The sequence below is a fragment of the Struthio camelus genome, chromosome 16 (genome assembly GCF_040807025.1).
Source record: "Struthio camelus isolate bStrCam1 chromosome 16, bStrCam1.hap1, whole genome shotgun sequence".
Classification (NCBI taxonomy): domain Eukaryota; kingdom Metazoa; phylum Chordata; class Aves; order Struthioniformes; family Struthionidae; genus Struthio; species Struthio camelus.
In genome coordinates, this window is record NC_090957.1 from 18,236,452 (window position 1) to 18,256,778 (window position 20,327).

General features: G+C 63.7%; 1 protein-coding gene across 18 annotated transcripts; it reads left to right on the top strand.

The window, feature by feature from the left end:
* The first annotated feature begins 229 nt into the window (after positions 1 to 229).
* On the top strand, positions 230 to 18,491 carry RPH3AL (rabphilin 3A like (without C2 domains)). Of its 18 annotated transcripts, none has more exons than XM_068909906.1 (8): positions 230 to 246; positions 1,152 to 1,321; positions 1,755 to 1,898; positions 2,674 to 2,803; positions 5,460 to 5,546; positions 12,818 to 12,992; positions 14,969 to 15,076; positions 16,386 to 17,682. In XM_068909906.1, exons 2-8 carry the CDS (start codon positions 1,245 to 1,247, stop codon positions 17,222 to 17,224), a joined length of 1,560 nt encoding a protein of 519 aa, XP_068766007.1. In that variant the 5' UTR covers positions 230 to 246; positions 1,152 to 1,244; the 3' UTR covers positions 17,225 to 17,682. The 18 variants fall into 18 exon arrangements, 16 of the variants coding, with proteins under 16 accessions (XP_068766007.1, XP_068766006.1, XP_068766008.1 ...); XM_068909905.1 differs by lacking the exon at positions 230 to 246 and adding an exon at positions 253 to 591; XM_068909907.1 differs by lacking the exon at positions 230 to 246 and adding an exon at positions 253 to 591 and having other exon boundaries at positions 1,214 to 1,321.
* The last annotated feature ends 1,836 nt before the right edge of the window (positions 18,492 to 20,327 follow it).

A 20,327-nucleotide genomic window follows, 5' to 3' on the forward strand; every position in this document is an offset into this window, starting at 1 on the left:
GGGGTCGCGTGGGGGGGGGGGTTGGAGCTGTCTATCCCGGCGGCGGGGGGGCATGTATATTTTTGCCAAGAAGGCAGCTCCCGTTTTGCCCCCCCCCCCAGCGCGGCCACCCAGCTGCCCGGCGGGCGGCTCCGCTCCGCTCCGCGCGGCTCCACGCCGGGCTTTCGCCGCCGCCGGGGCGCGGGGCGGCGCCGCCAGGGGGCGCCCGGCCCGGTGGTGGGGGGGGGGGGGAGGCGGCGGTGCCGGGTGCGCGGCGCTTCCGCGGTCGGCGGGGCGGGGCGGGGGTCCCGGGCCGGCTCGGAGCCGGGAGAGGGGGGGGGGGAAGGGGTGGAGGCGGCTGAGCTGAGGGGAACTTTTCCCCCCCCTCGTGAAATTAACGGCGCTGTGGGTGCCCCGACGCCACGGTTGAGGGGCGCCCTCGCCGCGGCAGCGACCCTGGACGCGCCCTTCCTGGTTCGCCCGCCGTGTCGCACGGAAGGGCCCCCCCCCCCGGGCCACCCCCCCCCCCCGCCCCGACCCTGCCGCGTCCGGCCCTTCCCGGGGCCGCGAGGCTGCTGCCGCCCGCCGAGGCCTCCGGAGCTTTGGGAGCAGGTGAGAGCAGCGGCTGAAAGGAAAAACAGGGCCGGGAAGGCAGCGGCTGCCACCGGGGGCTCGCAAGGGGAGCGGCGGCCTGGCTCCGGCCGGCTGCTTAGTTTTGAAATGAACTCTTTAAAAAAATAATAATAATAATAAATTAATTAATTTCCTATCAAAGCAGATTTCTACAGGTGCGAGCGGCTCGGCTGGAAGAAGGAGGCCGAGGCCGGCCAGCGCGCTTCCCGGGGGCAGGCGGGCAGGAGGCCTCGCGCGGGCCCCGCTGCCGCGAGGACACGGTGACGGTCTCGGCGTCGGAGCGCCTGCAGGCCGGCGTAGGCCGGGGCGAGGGGGAGCGCGCCCACGCCGGGGCGGCACGCGAGGGGCTGGGCGCGTGCGTACGGGAAAGGGTGCGCGGGGGCCTCTGCCCGGCCCCGCCGCCTCCGTCCTCCCCACGCCGCGCTCCGCTGCCGCCCTGCACCGCCGCAGCCCTCCCAGCCGTTAGCCGTCCTCCCCCCCGCCCCGCGCTGCAGGAGACCCGCTCTGTTGCACGCGCTGAGTTTTCAGGTTCTCTGCAGCCGCCGGGCGGCCTTGCCCTGCCGGGGAGGAAATCGCCGCGCGGTGAACCACCTCCTTCCAGGTGCCAGCTGTGCCTCCGGCGGCCCCCGGCCATGGCGGACACCATCTTCGGCAGCGGGGCCAGCCGGTGGGTATGCCCCAACGACCGGCAGCTGGCCCTGCGCGCCAAGTGAGTCCTCCCCCTGCTCCCCCCGCTCCTTCCGAAATCTCTGCCGCTGGTGCAGAGCCCTCCGGGGCGTCCGGCCGCCGCGGCGCACGCTTTAGCTGCAGGCACTTGTCGGTTTGGGTTTTTTTTTTTTTTTCTCCCCGAAGTTAAGTTGCTGCCTCCCCTCGGGGTCGTTCCCGTTTCCTGGGGGCCGGGGCGTTTGGAGGAGGGCGCGGGTGGCCCCTCGGCGGCGGCCCCGAGGTCGCCGAGCCCTCGCCCCGCTCTCTCCGACGCCTCCTGTCCGCAGGGCCGGAGCCGAACGGGAGCGAGGAGGAGGAGCGGTAAAAGGCAGACGGGACCCGGGAGGGAAATCTAAGCGGCGGGGAGGGCGCGAGGGGGCTCCCGGGGGCTCGGGCTTGGCTCCCACCGCTGACCCCCCCCCCTCCCCGCTCGGCAGGCTCCGGACCGGCTGGTCGGTGCGCACCTTCCAGACCGAGAAGCAGAGGAAGACGCAGGCCCTGAGCCCGCAGGAGCTGGAGGTCATCCTGGACGTCATCCGCAAGGCGGAGAAACTGGACGTCGCGGAGCAGCAGCGCGTCGGGTACGGTCGCGGCGGCCGCTCCCCTTTCCCCCGGCCCGGGGGAGAGGTCGGCGCCGGCGGAGCTTCCCCTCGGGCGCTGCTTCTTCCCCTCCGCGTACTGCTCCTTTGGAGGCTGGGGAGGACGCGTGCCTCCTTCCCCCCCCCCCCGAGCCTCTCGTGCCTTCGCCGAGCCCTGGCAGCGGTCGTGCCCCCCGGCCCCGGTGGGGGAGCCCGGGCGGGCGGTCGCCCCGCGGCTGGTTGGCCGAGCTTTCCCTCGTCTGCAGCAGCCCCGCGGTATTTAATTAGCGGGCATCTTCCTCCTCCTCTCGTGCCGCTGCCAGTTCTCCCTTGCTTTCAGCCCTGCTGCAGCCGCGGCGGCGGCAGCCCCGCGCTGCCCGCCCTCCAAGCGGGCCGGGGAGGCCCAGCTCCCTGCCGCCGCGGGGCCCGTCGTCCCCGCGCGGGTGCTGGGGCGGCCGCAGCAAGCTCTCGCGCTCCGCGGCGCCGTCGTCGTCGCCTCCCGGGCGTCCCCCTCGTGCTGAAGCCGAGGCCGGTAAAGGCGGTAACGACGGCGCAGCCTGGCAGCGCTTGACGGGACACAGGAAACACCGAGCGCGGAGGTTGTGGTGAAAGCACCTGCGGTCCCAGCAAGGTGCCCAAAACTGCCCAGGAGAAGCAACGAGCGGCCGAGCCCGGAGCCCGGCTTCGCAGCCTGCCGCTTTCCCACAGACGTGCGGTTTCCGCGCTTCAGTTTCCAGGGTGAGCCCTGCGATCTGAGCTCTGCCTCGTTGCCCCGCAGGCGCCTGGTGGAGCGGCTGGAGAACATGAGGAAGAACGCGATGGGGAACGGGCTCTCCCAGTGCTTGCTCTGCGGCGAGCTGCTCGGGCTCCTGGGCAGCACGTCGGTCTTCTGTCAGGATTGCAAAAAGGTGGGTGGACTCGGGCCGGCGCTGCCCGCTCCTGGTAGGAGATCTGTCTGCGGAAGGCCAGCAGGGCTCCCGGGTGGCTCTGTAGCGGTAACTTACCTTCGCTCCGCTCGCCCGGGCTCCTGCTATCAGGCCGCCAGGTCCTCTCTTGCCCCCTGGGTACTTTATTCCCCAGGACCCGAAAGTGCCTGAACTGCAGTCGGACGAGGTGCGTGAGTTGGGTACGGACTGAGCATCCGGCGCTTGCAGAGTGGGAGAAGGGGCAGAAACGTGTGGTCATCAGAGGCAACTCCGAAAAGGATCTGTGTGCTTTGCTGTAACTCGCTGCAGGGTCCGGCCTTAGATCTTCCAATAACACGTATCTTCAGAGGGCAAAAGGCTCAAGTCCATCTTCAAGCTCCAAACCAAAGCTTTCCAGCCCTGACGCTTAAATTCGCCTGCGCACTGGTGACTCCGCGCGCGTGCCTGCCGCGGGCAGGACTGCGCGGTGCCGCCCGAGCCGGAGCAGGGAGGCTCTCCTGGGGGAGGACTGTGGCTTGTCGGGGCTCAGGCAGCCCAGGGGTTAAACCGCATCGCTGTGCAGATGATGATCTCCAAGGCAACCACCTTTCCCTCCCTCCGCTGGGAGGCTGGTTTTGCTGCACTTGAAGCCCATCGGTCCCTGGGGAGATGTCTCCAGCGTGGGGCCTGGCGGAGGCGAGGATGCCCGGTGGCGCCTGGCGTGCCGGCCCGGAGGGAGCCCTGAGCTGCTGGGAAGGTGAATGCAAACGTCTAGCACAGGGAATAACAGGATACGCTGCATTCCTGCCCTCTTCCCCTGGTGCTTCTGCTCTCACCTTGTCCGAAGCCAGCTGGTGTAGGAGGTCACGTTGCTGCAGCGCTTTCTAACCTCCCCCTTAGAGGCCCTGGGCCCTGAGGAGGAGGCAGAAGCCGGCGCAGGCGTTCCCCTGCTCGGTCTCTTTGCAGTGGCAGGTAGTAGCCCCACTAGCCAGGAGGCTGTGTGAGCCCAAGGCTCCTGGGGGGCTGCGGCCAGCAAACCCCGGAGGAGGGATGGGTCTTTTTGTGGGTATTGCCCTCTTGCCTGGAGTCTGGGGGGCAATTCAGGAAGAGTCAGGTGCAGGTTGATTTAAGGTGAGGTCCTACTTTCCAGTGTGCGTCTTGCAGCTGCTTGCAGCTTGGCTGCACTTTTCAGCTGTGTGCCAGCTCCGGGCGAGGCTGGCGGGGCGCCCCGGGCTGGTCCCCTTCCTGCTTTTTCGTGCTGTGGTGGGAACTGCGGGAGCAGTCAGCCCTGCAGCAGAGCACGCACGGAGTGGGCTGCTCCTTGAAGCTTGTTCCCTCTCCTCCAGGGATATCCATCATTCGTGCCGTGTTGTATGCAGTAAGCAATGACTTATCAGGGAATTATGGATTTCTTAAAGTTCATATTTTTCTTGCTAGCGTTGCTCTATTACTGCCTCACCGGAAAGTCGTCGTAGCCCGTTTAGTTCAATAACAGGAATTGTTGTAATGATGCTTCTGAAATGTAGCTATGAACTTACCTTCAGCAGGTTTTTCCTGCAGAGCAGAGGTTCTGTAGCCCTTGTAGCCAGATGGATTTTCTACGTGCCACTTTCTGTTTTATCATTTAGAGGTCAAAATGAAGAATGCTTTTAATATTAGTTTTTTATCATCTTAGAAATAAATGCATTGGGGCAAGACAAAGATGGATGCAAATTCAGCTATATTAACAATAGCAGCAGTTAGACAAAGCCTAATGTGCAATTTACCATGCAGAGGGCATCAGCGTTGCGTCTGAAAGGTGAAATATAAGTAGGAGAGGAAAATGCTTTTTCTTGTACGTGATGAGGAACAGGGTTGCGTTTAGTGTCTTTGACTGTTATGCCTCCCTCCGAGGGGCTGCGGGTGATGCTCGGTTTTCCGGCTCGCCCGCAGAGGAGGGGAGGAGGAAAGCCCTGTGTTATACTGAGCTTTCGCAATTTATGACTAGGAATAAAAATCGCTTGGAAACTTCCACTAGAGGGAGCGTTTGAATGCACTTTGCATGTGGGGATTAAAATCTCTGAGGGCAGGTACGCCTGGGTCGGTCCCGCAGGTTTGGGTGGGAAGGAGGGAGAGTTTGGGGTAGTGCCGCCGCCCGTCGGTAGCCGCCAAGCGCTTGCTGAGCGAAGGGGGAGCCGAGGGGTTTAAGGGTACGCGCGGAGGGGAGGGGGTCCAGCCTCGCACCACCACCGGGTAACGTAAAACCCGCTAATACAGGTTTTGGTGTTTGCTTCGGTTTGCGTTTTGCACTACGACAAGCTAGCGCTCGTTTTATACCTGGTGGCATGTGGGGTATTAAAAAAAAATAAAACCCACCGTGCTGGAAAAGTGCCTGTTGGTCTGGTGGTTTGACTTGCCCTGTCCGGTCTCGTCTCGCCCTGGAGTCGGGCGCTCCGCTGTAGCTTTGCCCCCGTCCTGCAGCCACACAAGCAGCTTCTTGCGATCACCGCTTCTCCGGGGTAAATAAGAGGCCTGAGCCATGCTTAGGTTTTTAAGGAAAGCAAAACAAAACTGTTGGGTCAGATGCTCCTCAGGCTCCTCTTTGCCGAGGGCTGTATGGCTGCGGGGAATGTAGGTGCTAACACCCGCCCCCCCCTTTTTTTTTTCCTTCTTATTTCAGAAAGTTTGCACCAAATGTGGAATAGAAACTCTTGGACCCCAGAAACGTCCTCTTTGGTTGTGCAAGATCTGCAGCGAGCAGAGAGAGGTAAAGCGCATCTGCGGGGAGACGGGGCGCCGCGGGGGGCGGCGGGCTCTGCTCTGCCCTGCCAGCGGGAGGGAGCTCCGGACGGCGCTCGGGAGGCTTGGTGGGGACGGGCAGGCTCCGTGAACACGCACGACGGCCACAACTTCGGTTTGGAACGGGGGGAAAAAACCCAGCAGCTCACATTGCTTTCTGCATCAGGCTTTCCTAGCTTTGGCCATAAAGAGACTTATTCCCTTTTGCTGCCGTGCTGTCCCAGCCCCGGGGCAAACACTCGCTAACACTTGTTCTTTACTGCAGCTGGGGGGATCTATAGCAGTATTTGTCCCTCTAAAAATAACTAGCATTATTTTTAAGTCTGTCCCATCCCCCCCCCTCCAAATCCCGTAGCTCGACGGCATGAGACTTCCAGCACAAGTCTCTAAATTTTTATATCCTTCATCCTTGAGTTTACATCGCAAGAAGTCCTAGCCAGCCTCCGTTCTTGTCTGCCAGCTAGCATCCACCAGCTCCAGGGCTCGCCGCTGTGCGGTGAAGTCGGTGAAGCTGCTCAGCGATTACAGCGGGATTTGCGCTCGTTCCCATCAGTTCCTGCTGGGCTTTTGCTCGTGGTCCCGCAGCGTCGTTCCAGCGCGGCAGCTATTTCTGACCGCCGCAGCCAGCCGTGGAACCTGCTGCTCTGCTAGAGCCATTCACGTTTTAAGTGTAGCCAGAGCATTTCTGCAGGTGTTTGAGGCGGTGAGGATTTTTATAGTAGTTGTGGAAACTTAGCTCAGGTTTTTAAAAAAAAAAAAAAAAAAAAAAAAGAGGGGATGGTCTGTGTGGGAGTACTTGGGACGCTCACGTCCAAGGCACGAGGAGGAGCCCGCGGATGCTGCGTGTCTTTGAGCAGCAGTGCGGCTAGGGCAGCAGCAGTCCTCCACCGCCCTGGCTGTTGCTGGCAGTCCGCTGTGCTGAATCATCCAGATGTTTTGCCTCCCGAAAGGGAGAGTGAGGCAGGTCAACGTATTCTCTGGGTTCTGCAGGGGGATGAGTGTGGAATTCAATTGACTTTGTCTGTTTTTTTTCTGTTCGTTGTGTATTCTTTCTCTTCCCTGCGGTATTTGCTTTGTAATTGCTTTTTTTTCTCCTCCCCCCTAATTTCTTATAAAAATAACGAGGAGCCGTGGTCACTAGACAGAGAAGAACATTAACCTGTGCAGTAAGTGTCATGTGGCCAGTGCGCGAGGGTGCAGTAACCTTCAGAGCTCTCTCCCTCCGTGAAACCCGAGATCTGGCCAAAGTGCCTCTCTGACGAGAATGGGTGGAACCTGCCCTCCTAGCCTGACTAAAGAGTAGCCCCATCGTTCCTCCCAGTCCTGAGCTTCGTCTTTATTTTGTTTTGCTTCTCTTTAAGGTCAGGCCAGGTCTGCCTCCTTTGCCGTTGGTGGTGGGGCTGGTGCCCCGGCCAGGAGATGGCTGGAGGGGCTGCAGCGTCGGGCCGTGCCACCCACCCTGTCCTCCCACGTGCTTCGCTTTTGTTTTGGAGGAGGGCAGGAAAGCGTAGAGAACTGGCAGGAGCCTTGAGACGTGTCAGCCAGGCCAAAGGAGGCTGAGGCACTAGCAGATGAAACGCCGGGAACGCGAGTCCTCGCTTTTGGCTTTGATCAGATCTGCCGTAAGAGCCTGTGTAAGGAGGAAACGAGAATTGCCAAAGGCTGGTGCAGCCCCCGAGGCCGGTTCGGGTGTCGCGCTGCTTACAGAGCTCGCACGCAATAGCCCGGTTTCTTTGAAGGGCTTGTGTTCGTGACCAGGTCCGTGTTGCCGTCTGTTTCGGTGATCTGGATCTGTCTCGTGTTGCCATCTGCTCTGGACCAAACCCATTTGGCCCCGTTCTTTGCTGAAGGTTATATCTGCCATCAGCGAGTGCAGACGGCTGTCTGCTCTTTGGGATCAGCTATTCTTTTTTCTGTCGATAACCCTCCAAAGCCCTGCCCGGTGAGTGGGTATTGGCCCCATCTCGTTTCCTGGGAGCCAGGCAGGGAGCTTCAGCATCCCGCACGGGCACTTGGGGTGGTGGGATGCCGTAACACGCCAGCACCACCCTTCTTCCCTGCGCGCCTGAACGGGGCCCTGCCTTAGCGCGTGCCAACGCGCTTCGGGTCGGCTCTGGCAGAGCCCCCGGCTCGCGGGGCCAGGCCCCGGCACTGGGTGGGCTGCAGGGGGGAGCGGTCGGTGCCGGGCCGGAGCAGGGTGGGCTGTGACGAGACGCGGCAGGCGTGGTGAGATGCGGTGCTGCCAGGGGAGGTGGTTCCCCCCCCACCTGAGCGCTTTGGTGGCGGTCTGTAATTTTCTGAACCGCCGCTCGAGCTACTTGGGCGTGATATTTATGAAGCTCTCATCCCCGCTAGTGCGAGACTGGCAGGCGCTGAAGTGAGAAACGGAGGTCATTCGGAAACCTGGGCGGGCTGAGTGGCGTTGGCTGGAGTTAATGAGTGTTGTCTGGCTGGGACAAGAGCCTGGGACTAATTGTCCCCTTTAGCCTCTGCCGTGCACCGCGTGCGCACGTGAGCCTGGTGGCCCACCAGGATCTAAAGCCAGGACGGTGGGGTTGGATGTTAATGTGGGCTGGCTAGCAGCCAAAGCATATGGCATTGCTCATGCAGGCTAGAGCTCTCATCGCTGCGTCTTCCTCGTTATTGTTTATACCTGTAGGCTTGATTTAAGCGAGGGAAAGTTTAGTGACAGGTTGCAGTCGTCTTCCCCCCTTTTGCTGCGTAGACAGAGTGTGTGCTGGCGTCAGCTGTCGTTAAGTCATGAGCACCCCTAGGTTGAAGTGAAGACGGAGGTGACAAGCTATTGCTTACATCGATTTTTCAGTGGGAGTCGAATGCCTGATTCCCACAGATCCCTCTGGAAATCCCAGCCCCAGCCACTCAGGAGTGCGCTTTGCTTTCTGTTTCCTTGAAAACCTCCACCGGGAAGGCTGTGCTGCATAGCAATGAGGAACAGGTTGCTCTGACAGTGGCTTATTTCTGGAGCGTGGAGGTGATTAATGGATTCGGCCTGCTGCTTGCATCCCAGGCAGCCAGCAGCAAAACAGCGCGTTGGGCAGCGTTGGAGTCGCCAAGCGCGATGCGTGCCTGCAGGGCGAGGGTCTCCGAGCCGCCGGAGGGGCGCGGGGAGGGACGTGCCGCCTTGTCCCGCGGCCAGGGACACGACAGAGCCCGAGTGGTGCTCCTGGCAAAGGGGACGTTCCCGCAGACCAGCAGGCAGCCCTGCATCGTAGGAGCATCTCTTCTTCCGGGAGTAAAGTAGATTAGAAATGCTTTCGGCCAGCGCTGGCCTGATTGCAGATACCGCTTGTCCTGGCTGTTTACAGAAGCATCTCTGTTTTAAAAAAAAAAAAAAAAAAAAAACCTTTTGTTCTTTCAGGATTTTGTGCACGTTTTCTTTTGCAACATCTTCTCAGGCTGGTGAAGTTAAAGCAGGTGTAGATTGTGCTTTGCTGTCCGTGCAAGCTAGGGTGGAGGCAAACTCGGTCGCGCTCACGTTTGCTTTGGGGACAAGAAGCTCCCTTTCTCCCTCCCTCGTTCCCCGTGTGCTGCATCTCCTTTCTTGGCTTTGTATCTTGCTTCCTCTCCTGGTTTGCCCTTCCGGGTGGGCTCGCCGCTGCAGCTGCCGGAGGAGCAAAACGGCCCGGGAGGAGCTGCGGCGGGCACGGAGACGGCAGGAACGGCTCCTGCTGCCGGGCTGAAGGCTGCCCATCACCCCCGGCCGAGACGGGGCAATGGGACCTCCTGCTGCGTTTTGTCGGATCCCTGCCCAGCCTTTTACCTCTCTGCACAGGCTTGTTTTGGCTGATACCACCAGGTTCTGCAAAACACCTTCCTGAATTGCCACTTTATTAAAAAAAAATATATATATATAAATAAATAAATATATATATATATATAAAATCCATAATTAGCGGTGCTATCATCGTAATTAAAATCCTCTTGGAAGCGTTCATGCACATTTACATTTGAATTGACACATCCAAAACTGTAGCGATAATGGAAACGGTTTGAGCAGGGTGGGGGAGATGGCTCTTTTTTTAAACCCCGTGAAACGCCAAAGAGAGCGTTGGCTATCAGGGACCTGCTCGAGGTTTTCATTTGCCCCCTCTGCTCCCCTCTCCCTTTCATTCCTTCTCCTCTTCCGCTAAGCAGCGTTTTCGTGGCCGGCTGCGTGTCTTGGTTTATCACAATAAACCACGCAGGGGAAGATGGTTGCTGCTCTGGAAGGACGACTTCGCCTCCTCCCCTCTTGCCTGCAGGGCTTCCCTTTCCGCGTGGGTGCTCGTGCCCCGTCGAACGTTAGAAAGCAGCACAGGCCAGGGTTACTGCTGCCTGGCGTGATGGTTTCCTGGCAAAACCCCGCGCTGGCGGAGGGGAGGGGGCCCCCGCGTCGCGTCGGAGCGACGTGCACCTGTTTGCCATTCAAAGCACTCCTCGATCGCCTGCCGTATGATTTTTGGGGGGTGGTAGCAAGTGGTTAGACTGAAAATAGTGTCCTCTAGAGCAGAGCCACGGGGAGAGAAGAGGCCTGATGGAGAGGGGAGCGATGGATCGCTGGAGGCTGGCAGCCGCCGCGGCTTGGGGAACGCTGGGGTCAGAGGTGCGATAGATTGTGCTATTGCGGAAACAAAGCTCCGAGCAGCAATTTCACTGCCTTTTAATTTTCTTCATCCTCAAGTGCTGAATGGGGGAGCTGACAACAGATTGCTGTAAATAATGTAATTGGAAATCTCTGTGTTATGGAAAAGCAGCTGAATGCAAATAACGAAGCTGACGAGCGCTTGGCTCTTTCCCCCTGCCAGCGGTTCGCAGCGCGCCAGAGCCGCGGTGGGGCGCGCGGGCGCCTCTGCCCCGCGTCCGGCGCTGCGGCCCGCGGGGACCTGCCCCTTCGGCCGGGGAGCTGCGGCAGGGCCCGCGGAGGGGCTGCGCCTGGACGTGCCAGAGGAGAGCGCGCCTCCGCTGCAGCCTGTCGGGCCGCGGTCCCGTCCCGCAGTTACAACGGCGGCGTCAAGCCGCCGTGCCGGGAGCGTTGTCGGCGTTGCACGATCGCGTTGAGCTCTCCGCGCTTCTCCTGGCCGCGGCTGTTAAGTTGGTTTTGAAGCGATGGACAGAGGAGCCCGTTGCTAAAGCAGTTTCTTCTCCCTCGCGTCGCTCTAGGGGGGTGCGGGGACAGGAGCCGGCCGGCCGGCCGCTGCCGCGGCTCCCGAGCCCCCGCGGCCGGCCGGGCGCCCCCTCCGCCCTCCGAGCGAGGGATTGCCGAGCGAGGGAAGCGGCTCGCCGGCCCGCTCGAGAGCGAAGGTCCCGCTCCGCGCGGCGGGACTTGGCCCTCCGTGCCGGCAGCTCCTGGGAAAGAGCTTTTGGGCTGCTTTTGGGTTTATTTTGTTAATTTAAAATCGGGCGCGAACTTTGCTGTCGGGCCGCTGCTGCGCTGCGTGAAGGTGGCGTCAGCAGCAGCGGCGACGCGTTGCGGGGCGCGGACGCTAAACCGGCCCCGTGGGCCCGCGCGCCGAGCAGAACGCCGACCCCGGGGCCTCCCAGGTGTTGCACGCTGCGAGCCCGGGGGGAGCAGAGGTGCTGAGCCGCTGCGGCCGGAGCATCTTGCTGCAGCTGTTCTAGAGCTGATCTGCAAACGAATTTCGGTGCCGCTGCAATGAGACCAAACGGAGAAGCACCAGTTTGAAGTGAATATGTGTGCACAGAATCGATGTTATGCCGGTATTACCGCATCAGCGCTGGGTGCGTTATAGCGTTTAACTCCTTCCGTAACTGAGCTTGCTTTGTGGTGGTGGGAGAAGCCTGGGGGGCCCCAGCCCTCCCTGCCAGCCACCCTCGCTGCCGCCCATCGGTCTTATGGCCTGCCCGAAGGGGAGTTCGCCTGAAGATAATAGGTCTCCCCGGTGCTTCAAATTAAATTTACAGACGTTGCAAGGTCCGTTCAGAGAGCGGCGACTAGAACGAGAGGTTGCCGCTGCCCCGGCGCGACGACGGGCCCCCGCGCCGGGGACGGTGCCGCGGGGGGCGCGAGCCCGGCGGCTGCAGGACCCCCCTGCTCGGGGGGACCTCGCCGAGGGACGGGAGACCCGGGGGGCTCGCGGCTGCTGCGTCGCCTCCGTTTACGCGAGCTCCGCGTCAAGGCGGCTCTCCCGGATTTGCAAAGCGTGTTGGCGCGTCCCGCGGCCGGGTTTCGCGAGGGCGGCGGAGCAGCCTCCTCCGGGGTCCGCGCCGCGCTGGCGCGCGGGGGGAGCCGGCTCAGCCGCTGCCTTGGCCGAGGGCTGTTTGGCCGCTTGTTGGCGTGCCGACGGAGGAGCTGGGCGAGGGGCCGTGCCTGCTGAGGCCCCCGCTGAGGTTGCGAAGCTCTTGCCGTAATTGGGGATATCTGCATTTGCACCCATCGCGTCCTGGTGATGCTGTATCTGAAACCCGGATACAGCTTGCGGTAGAAGTACTTGGGATAGAAACGCTTATGAGCTCCTTCGCGCTGAACAGAAGCGCAAGGCTTCTGCTACCCCCTTGCATTTTTACTGTTTTAACTTCTTTTTTCCCTGGCTGTCTCGTTAGCTCATTATTAGGCTCCTGGAAGGCACAAAGGAACTGTGTTTTTAGAGAATATTTCTCTTTGTCTGAGCTGCCGTCCTCGCCCCTTCCTCTGGCTCACAGCAGCCTTTGTCTTGAGTATACTCCAGAGCGCTCCTTCATCCCAAGCTGCGTTAAAACACAATTGGCAAGTAGAGGGTGTTCCCGCGGGTTTGGGGTACAGCGCCGAGCTCTCGGCTCGCGCCGCAGGTTTGGGTTACCGGAGCGTTGTTCTTGTTCTGGGCTTTTCAAGCACGCTTGCTAGATGGTCCGGCCTAGCTTGAGTCGCTCTGAGATGAGTGTCCAGGCTGTGCCGCGCAGCGTCCCGCAAGGCTGCTCCTGGTGCCCCCAGGGTACCGTTTGCACGTCGCTGCTGCTGCGTGGCTGCAAGCAAGGCGACCTTCTGCAATGTTCCTGCACGCGACGGGCCCCCGCGGGGAGCCGCTCGCTCGGAGCGTCGCGGCGCGTGCAGGCGCCGAGCTGCCGGGAGACCTCCTGCAGCTCCTCTTGCAGCGAGCCCGGCAACGCCGGTCTGACTAGAGCCGGGCACGGGAGAAGGGTCCGGTCTCTGGAGCCGGGGGCCGCGGTCGGGGCTGGGGGGGGCGGCGGGAGCCGAGAAGCCCCCCGGCCTGAGGCGCTGGGTCGTGTCTCCGTCTCCGGCAGGTCTGGAAGAGGTCCGGCGCGTGGTTCTACAGAGGGCTGCCCAAGTACATCGCGCCCGCCAAGAGCGCCAGCAAACGCCGCGAGGAGCCCTCGCCCCTTGGGCAAAGCGAGGCGGCCGTGCCGGCGGCGGAGGGCACGGCCGCCAGCCGGTCCTTCACCTGGGCCCGGGGGAAAGGTCGGTGGTGCGCGAACGCTGCCGCGGGGCTTTGCCGATCGGCGCGGCTGCCCGGCCCCTCGAGCGCCTGCGGGGCAGAGCGGCGGCGGCGGCCCGCTGCTGGGTGGGATGCTCGGGGCGCCCGGAGGGGGCTCGGCGGAGAGGACAAGCCGAGTTTTCATCCCGCGCTCGCCGGCGCTGGGGTTTGCCGTTGCCTTGAGGTTGTCCGCCATAAGCAAGCGGTTGCCATGGGAACCTGCGATTAAAACCCAGCTGAATTGGGGATTTTTTTTTTTTTTTTCCGGGGGTGGAGGGGGGGCACAGCAGGAGCGTTTCCCGCGCCGGGGAGCAGCTCTGCTCGGCACGATGGCACGTGGGGGGCTTGGGACGGGGCCACCGGGGGTGGAGGAGGAGGAGGAGGAAGCAGCCGGGCTTTTCTGCCCCTTCAGCTCCGAGTTCAGCAGAAAAAAAAATAGAGAAAAAGGCCCCGTAAAGCAGCCGGGGGAGGAGCGAGGGGGGGCGATCCCGGGGCCGCCTGCCGCTCTGCTCCGTCCCCGGTGCTCCGCCGGCAGCAGCCCGCTCGCCCGCCCTTGCTGAGCAATGCGACGTGCCGGGCTGCGGCGCGGCCGGGGTCCCCTCCTGCACCCGCTCGCCGAAGGACGGGAGCCCCGAGCGGGGAGGAGGGTGGCGGGGCAGCCCCAGGGCTCTGCGGGCCACCGCGGCGGCTGGTGGCTTCTCCGGGGGTTTGGGCAGCGCCGGCGCCGGGCCGGTGTGCCGCTTCTGGACGGGGGAGAGCGGAGGGGACGCGCCGGGCTGGAGCCCTCCTCCGCCTCTGGCCGCCTCCGGCTTGCGCGCGTTTTGGGAGCTGCGGAGAAGCAGCAGGCTTTGGGGCGCGCGGCGCCGTGACCGCGGCCCGCGCCCCGTGGCGCCCCCCCTGCCCTGACCCGGCCCCACGGGAATTTCGCTTCTCCTGCGCGTTTGATCTCAGCAGATGGTTTTCTTTGTGAGCTTTCTGAGCCGGCTGGAGAGGGAGCGGGACAAGCCGGTTGCCTTCTCTGAAAGCGCGGCCGTCCGGCGGCTCGCGCTGCTACGTCAGCACCGGCAGGAACACCAGATTTATGACTTCTGAAAGTGCCGCCAGCAGGTCCGGGGGCTTTGGGGGGGAAATGACCTGAAGGGGGAACGTTGGTGCACGGGGCAAAACGCGCTGGTGTTGGCAGCAGAGGAAAGGAGAGCAGGCAGGGCTGCTCCGGGCCGCGACTGCCGTGGCGGCGGCAGCGTCCGTCTCCTCTCGTGCCGCGCCTCGGCGAGCTGCTGAACGCCGGACGGGAAGGCAGATAGAAGTCGCCTCCGTTGATTCATTGGGGTCTTCTCCAAAGAAATCCTCACCTCCAGCGTTTTCAAAGGATCCGTGGAGGAAGGAGCTGTTATAAAGCAATGCGTTTTGCGAATCCAGGAGGCCAAAAAAGCGATGAGCAAGCGGGACAGGATTGCGTTTGCTGGGAGGACCGGGTGGCGGGAACGTCCCTGGACGGCCAGGCCGATTCTGACAGCTGAGATCTGGATTTTGCAAGAGAAAGCCTGGAACATACGGTTGCCGTGACTAGTATTTATTATCCCGAGCCTTGTCCGAGGAGCTTCGGGGAAGTGGTGGAGCTGTCTTGAGGAAGGCCAAGGCTCCGAGGGCCCGGTGGCGGCGGGCGAGAGCACGATTTCGGAGGGACGCGGAGGTGTTTGGCGCGGGGCGCGTACCGGTCCTCGCGCCCTGGGCAGCGCCGGGGGCCGCGTCGTGCCGGTGCCGGTGGCGGTGGCGGTGCAGCTCCTTTCCGAGCCGGCGGTCGTTGGCTCTAGGAGGGCTCCGGCCCCCCTGCTGCGCCGGCAGCCCTGCAGCGTCCGTAGCCCAGCGCGCCTCTCGTAACGCGCGTACGGCCGAACGTAAAGACATCGTTGGGGCTTTTTTTTTTTTTTTTACTTTATTCTTTTTTTTTTTTTTGCAGCCGTTTCCAGCGACAGCGACTCGGAGGGCAGTTCCTGCAGCCCGGACGACGAGGCGCCGCCGGGCAGGACCGAGGCTTCGCGGGACCCGGCCCGGCCCGCCGAAGCGGGTGAGCAATCGCTGCTGCCGGCGGGGGGAGAGCCGCTGGGCTCTTGGGAACGGTGAGCATCTGCTCCGTCGCCCCCGTCTCCGGCCACCCGCCGGCCCCCCTGCAGCAGCCGCGCGGCAGCCCGCCCGCGGCCCCCGCTCCGGCCCCCCCCAGCCCTTACCGGAGCAGAGCAGGAGACCACCCGCTCTGTACAAGGCTATATATGTGTGTGTGTGTATATATATATATATATATGTATATGTGTACATATATATATATATATATGTATGTATAAAATTCCCCCCCCGCTTCCCACCAGGCACAGCTCCTCCCGGCGCGCTGCAGTGCCGAAGCAGCGCCCAGCTCCCGGGGGGGCCCAGGCTCGAGCACCCCGCAAAAATGAATTGCTTTCACTATTTCTTCATGGGGTTTTTAAATTGAAGGTGGGGTTTGTTTTTTTTTCCCCCCTTGAAAGCAGAGGTGTGCCAAAGAGGCCCGGGCTTCGCTGCGCGCCCTCGGCCGTGCCTGGCGCCCCCCAGCCAAGGCGGGGGGCGGGGGGGAAGGGGCAGAGCGTGGCTTGGGAGGCTTTGTGTTTATGTATTTGTTTGTTTTCTTTTGCTTTAATAAAGTTTAACGGGCCCTGGCCGAGGCGGAGGGCGGCGCGACGGCGCGCGCACGCCGCCCTCGTCGCTATTTTCAGGCCGCTCGAAGCAGCCGTGCAGCCGCTTTCTGCCTCGCTCCCCTTCGCTCCTGTCCCCCCCCCAAACCGGGGCCGCTCTTCTCTTTCGCAGGCCGGCGGCGCTGACGGAGGCCGGGGCCGGCGGGACGCTCTGCCTCGCCGCCGGCGCGCGCCCTTGCCGCCGCTTGGCCTCCGCAGAGGCGTGAAGGCGCCGGGCGAGGAGGAGCGCGGGGACTTTTCCGCGCGGCGCTGGTGCGAGCGCAGACCGGGCCGGCTGCTCCGACGGCGGCGGCGGCCCCCCAACGGCCCCTCCTGCCCCGGCGCCGCCGCGTCCTGCTCGCCCGGGGCAGCGGAGGGGCAGGGACGCTTAAAACGGGGCTCCGCGCCCCTGAAACCCGTTGCTTTCCCTTCGCTGTCTCTCCCGTGGCTAAAATCTGAGCCTAAACCTGTTTGGCTGGGCCGGGGCGGGCAAGCGCGCATCGCCTCGGAGGCGTCGCGCTGCCTCTGCTGTTATTTGGGGGGGGTTCTCCACCCCCCTCGCAGCTTTTTTTGGCAGTGTTTTACTACTGGACCCAATAAAGCTTTGGCGCTGCAGCTGCTGCGCGCCGTTCTTGAAACAGCAAAAAGGAATTTTTTTCGCCCCGTTTGCAGGGTGCAGATGTTCGCCAGACCCTCAGGCTGGCTCCAGCCAGGGAGGCCAACGCTCCAGCTCTGGGAGCGGCTGCAGCGTGATGGGGCGGCACCCTCGGAGGCCGGCCGGCCGTCTGTCCATCCGTCCATCTGTCCATCCATCCCTCCATCCATCGTCCGTCCATCCATCTGCCCATCCGTCCAACTGTCCCTCCATCCCTCCATCCATCGTCCGTCCATCCATCCGTCCATCCATCCATCAGTCCATCCATCAGTCCATCCATCAGTCCATCTATCTGTCCATCAGTCCATCCATCCATCTGTCCATCCATCCATCCATCTGTCCATCCGTCCATCCATCTGTCCATCCGTCCATCCATCCGTCCATCCATCTATCTGTCCATCCCTCCATCCATCGTCCGTCCATCCATCTGCCCATCCATCCAACTGTCCCTCCATCCCTCCATCCATCCCTCCATCCATCCATCCGTCCCTCCATCCGTCCGTCCATCCATCCATCAGTCCATCCATCAGTCCATCTATCTGTCCATCCATCCATCCCTCCATCCATCTGTCCATCCATCCATCCATCTGTCCGTCCATCCATCCATCCGCCCGTAGCCCCGCGCCGGCGGGGCGCAGCTCTGCCCCGCGGGAGCAGGCTTTCCCGCGTCGCGGGGCGGCCGTCCGGGAGCTCCCCGGCTCGGGGGCTTTCGCTGACGGCCGGGGGGCCGGCCAGCGGCGAAGCACGGCTGCCGGCAGCAGACCGGCCCCGCTGGGTCTGGCCGGCGCAAGGCTTGGGGAGGAAAGGCAGAACATCTCCCGCGGCCCGTCTCGCTGCCTCCGTTCGATGGTTTTAACGGCGCGGCGCCCGCACCCCGCTTTGGCCACGCCGCGGGAACCGGGGCCGAGAGTTCCCCGCGCGCTCGGCTGCAGGGGGGTCGCGCCGATGACGGCGCGGCGGTGCCCTTTGCGCAGCCGGCCAGGGCCTCCCAGGGGCTCGGCCGCCAGACCGGTCCCTGCCCTCGCCCCCCGCAGCGTGCGTTAACTCTGGAGCCTAGTGATGACTCCTACATGCCTCCTCCCACCCACGGGTGAGCGGAAAGTCTGCCCATTGCCATAGCGACGGGGGGGTCAGGCCCGAAAAGCTGATGTGCAAACTGCTGGTCCCCGCGCTGCAGGTGGAAGCACCGATTTGGGAAGAAGCGCGGGGCTGTGCTCGGGCGAAGGGCTGTCGTCCCCCCACGCCGGGGCCGGGAGGCAGGCGGGCCGGGCGGCGAGCAGAGGAGACGCGAGGAGAGCGGCGCAAAGCTGCTAAGACAGGTCGGCTGGATAATCTCCGAGGACGCCGACTGCAGATAAAATTAGCGTAATGAGAGCTGATGCTGCCCAGACGGCGGGGCCGCGGGGCTGGCGGGTGCCTGGCGGCGGCGGCCCCGGGAGCGGAAAGGGGCTCGTGCGGAGGAAGGGCCGGTGCACGGCGCCCGCCCGCGCTGCCGCTGCTGCTTGCAGGCCAGCGCTCGCCCTGCCTCGCTTGCACGCCGCTGCCGGTTTTGCAGAGGGCGCGTGCCCGCGGCTCGCTCGCGCGCGCGCCCCCCCGGCCCGGCGGGGCACCGAGTCGCGTCACATCCCCCCGGCATTAGGCAGACGGTGGGAATTAAAAGCTTTACCTGGAAACTGGCTTTGCCTCGCCAAGCCCGGCTTTTGCCTCCCGGCCCAACTCGCTATTTTTGTCCCGTTCACCCGCTGCGGTCACGCGCGCCCGCAGGCGAGCCCGGCGCCCCGGCCGCCCCGGCACCGCGAAGCAGCCGGAAAAGCGGCGTTTCTCGCGGCGGCCGACGCCGAGGGGAGGCTCCCGCTGCTCCCGGGCCGTTTGCCGTCAGCCAGAGCCCGGAAAGGCCCCGCGGGTCGCTTGGGTGGTTGGCAGCCAGGCTGCCGTTCGGTTTTTGTGCTGCCCCCCGGAGCGGGGACCCCGCTGCCGCCTGCCCCGCCGTTCGTGCCTGCGGCTGCAGCTGCGCCCGCCGTTTTCTGACCGGTCGCGTCATCCTGGCCGGCTTCATTTAGGTCTTAAATGCTCTTTGAAGGCAACATTGGAAATAAATAATGATGCTTTTGGACAGGATTGCAATGGCAATAATGATATTAGGCTTTCATGTTGAACTTAATTTAATTAATTTATTTATTTGCCCTTTCTCGGAGGGAAGCGCTGTGATTTTCCGGGCGTCGGGCCCAATTCCCGCAGCGCTCTGTCTGAGGCTGCGCCGCGTGTGGGCTGCTGCGCCGGTGATGCAGCCCGTGCCCCATGCCTGGTGCAGCCTGTGCCCCAATGCAGCCCGTGCCCCATGCCTGGTGCAGCCCGTGCCCCAATGCAGCCCATGCCCCGGTGCAGCCTGTGCTCCAATGCAGCCCGTGCCCCAATGCAGCCCATGCCCCGGTGCAGCCCGTGCCCCAATGCAGCCCATGCCCTGATGCAGCCTGTGCCGTGGTGCAGCCCATGGTCACGTGCAGCCTGTGCCCACAGGCAGCTCGTGCCTCCATGCAGCCTATGCCTATGTGCAGCCCATGCCCACATGCAGCCTGTGCCCTGGTGCAGTCCATGCCCCAGTGCAGCCTGTGCCCCAGTGCAGCCTGTGACCTGGTGCAGTCCATGCCCCAGTGCAGCCCTGTGCCCCAGTGCAGCCCTGTGCCCCAGTGCAGTCCATGCCCCAGTGCAGCCCTGTGCCCCGGTGCAGCCTGTGCCCCGATGCAGCCCTGTGCCCCAGTGCAGCCCTGTGCCCCGATGCAGCCCTGTACCCCAGTGCAGCCCGTGCCCCGGTGCAGTCCATGCCCCAGTGCAGCCCTGTGCCCCGATGCAGCCCTGTGCCCCGATGCAGCCCGTGCCCCGATGCAGCCCTGTGCCCCGATGCAGCCCTGTGCCCCAGTGCAGCCCTGTGCCCCGATGCAGCCCGTGCCCCGGTGCAGCCCTGTGCCCCAGTGCAGCCCTGTGCCCCGATGCAGCCCTGTGCCCCGATGCAGCCCGTGCCCCGATGCAGCCCCGTGCCCCGATGCAGCCCCGTGCCCCAGTGCAGCCCCGTGCCCCGATGCAGCTCTGTGCCCTGATGCAGCCCTGTGCCCCAGTGCAGCCCTGTGCCCCAGTGCAGCCCTGTGCCCCGATGCAGCCCTGTGCCCCAGTGCAGCCCGTGCCCCGATGCAGCCCTGTGCCCCGATGCAGCCCTGTGCCCCAGTGCAGCCCTGTGCCCCGGTGCAGCCCTGTGCCCCAGTGCAGCCCGTGCCCCGGTGCAGCCCTGTGCCCCAGTGCAGCCCTGTGCCCCGATGCAGCCCTGTACCCCAGTGCAGCCCGTGCCCCGGTGCAGCCCTGTGCCCCAGTGCAGCCCTGTGCCCCAGTGCAGCCCTGTGCCCCGATGCAGCCCTGTGCCCCAGTGCAGCCCGTGCCCCGGTGCAGCCCTGTGCCCCAGTGCAGCCCTGTGCCCCAGTGCAGCCCTGTGCCCCGATGCAGCCCTGTGCCCCAGTGCAGCCCGTGCCCCAGTGCAGCCCGTGCCCCGATGCAGCCCTGTGCCCCGATGCAGCCCTGTGCCCCAGTGCAGCCCTGTGCCCCGGTGCAGCCCTGTGCCCCAGTGCAGCCCGTGCCCCGGTGCAGCCCTGTGCCCCGACTGGGGGGGGGGGGGGGGGGCAGGTGACCAGCTCGAGCGTCTCAGCCCAGGCAGCAGGACGAGGGTGCATCATTTTGCTGCATTTTCAGGCAAATCCCACAGAGGAAAAAAAGCTGTGTGTTTAATGGGCACCTGCCCGTCGGCGACGGGAGCCGCCGTGGGCGTTAGCGAGGGCTCGGCGCGTGGTCAGGTCCCGTGCCCGGGGCGCTGGGGTCTCCCCTCCGAAACCTCTCCAGCGGCGGCGGTGGCGGGGGGGGGAGCGCTGGGTCGGCGGCGGGGGCTCCGCCGGCTGCGCGGCTCCACGGCGGGCCGC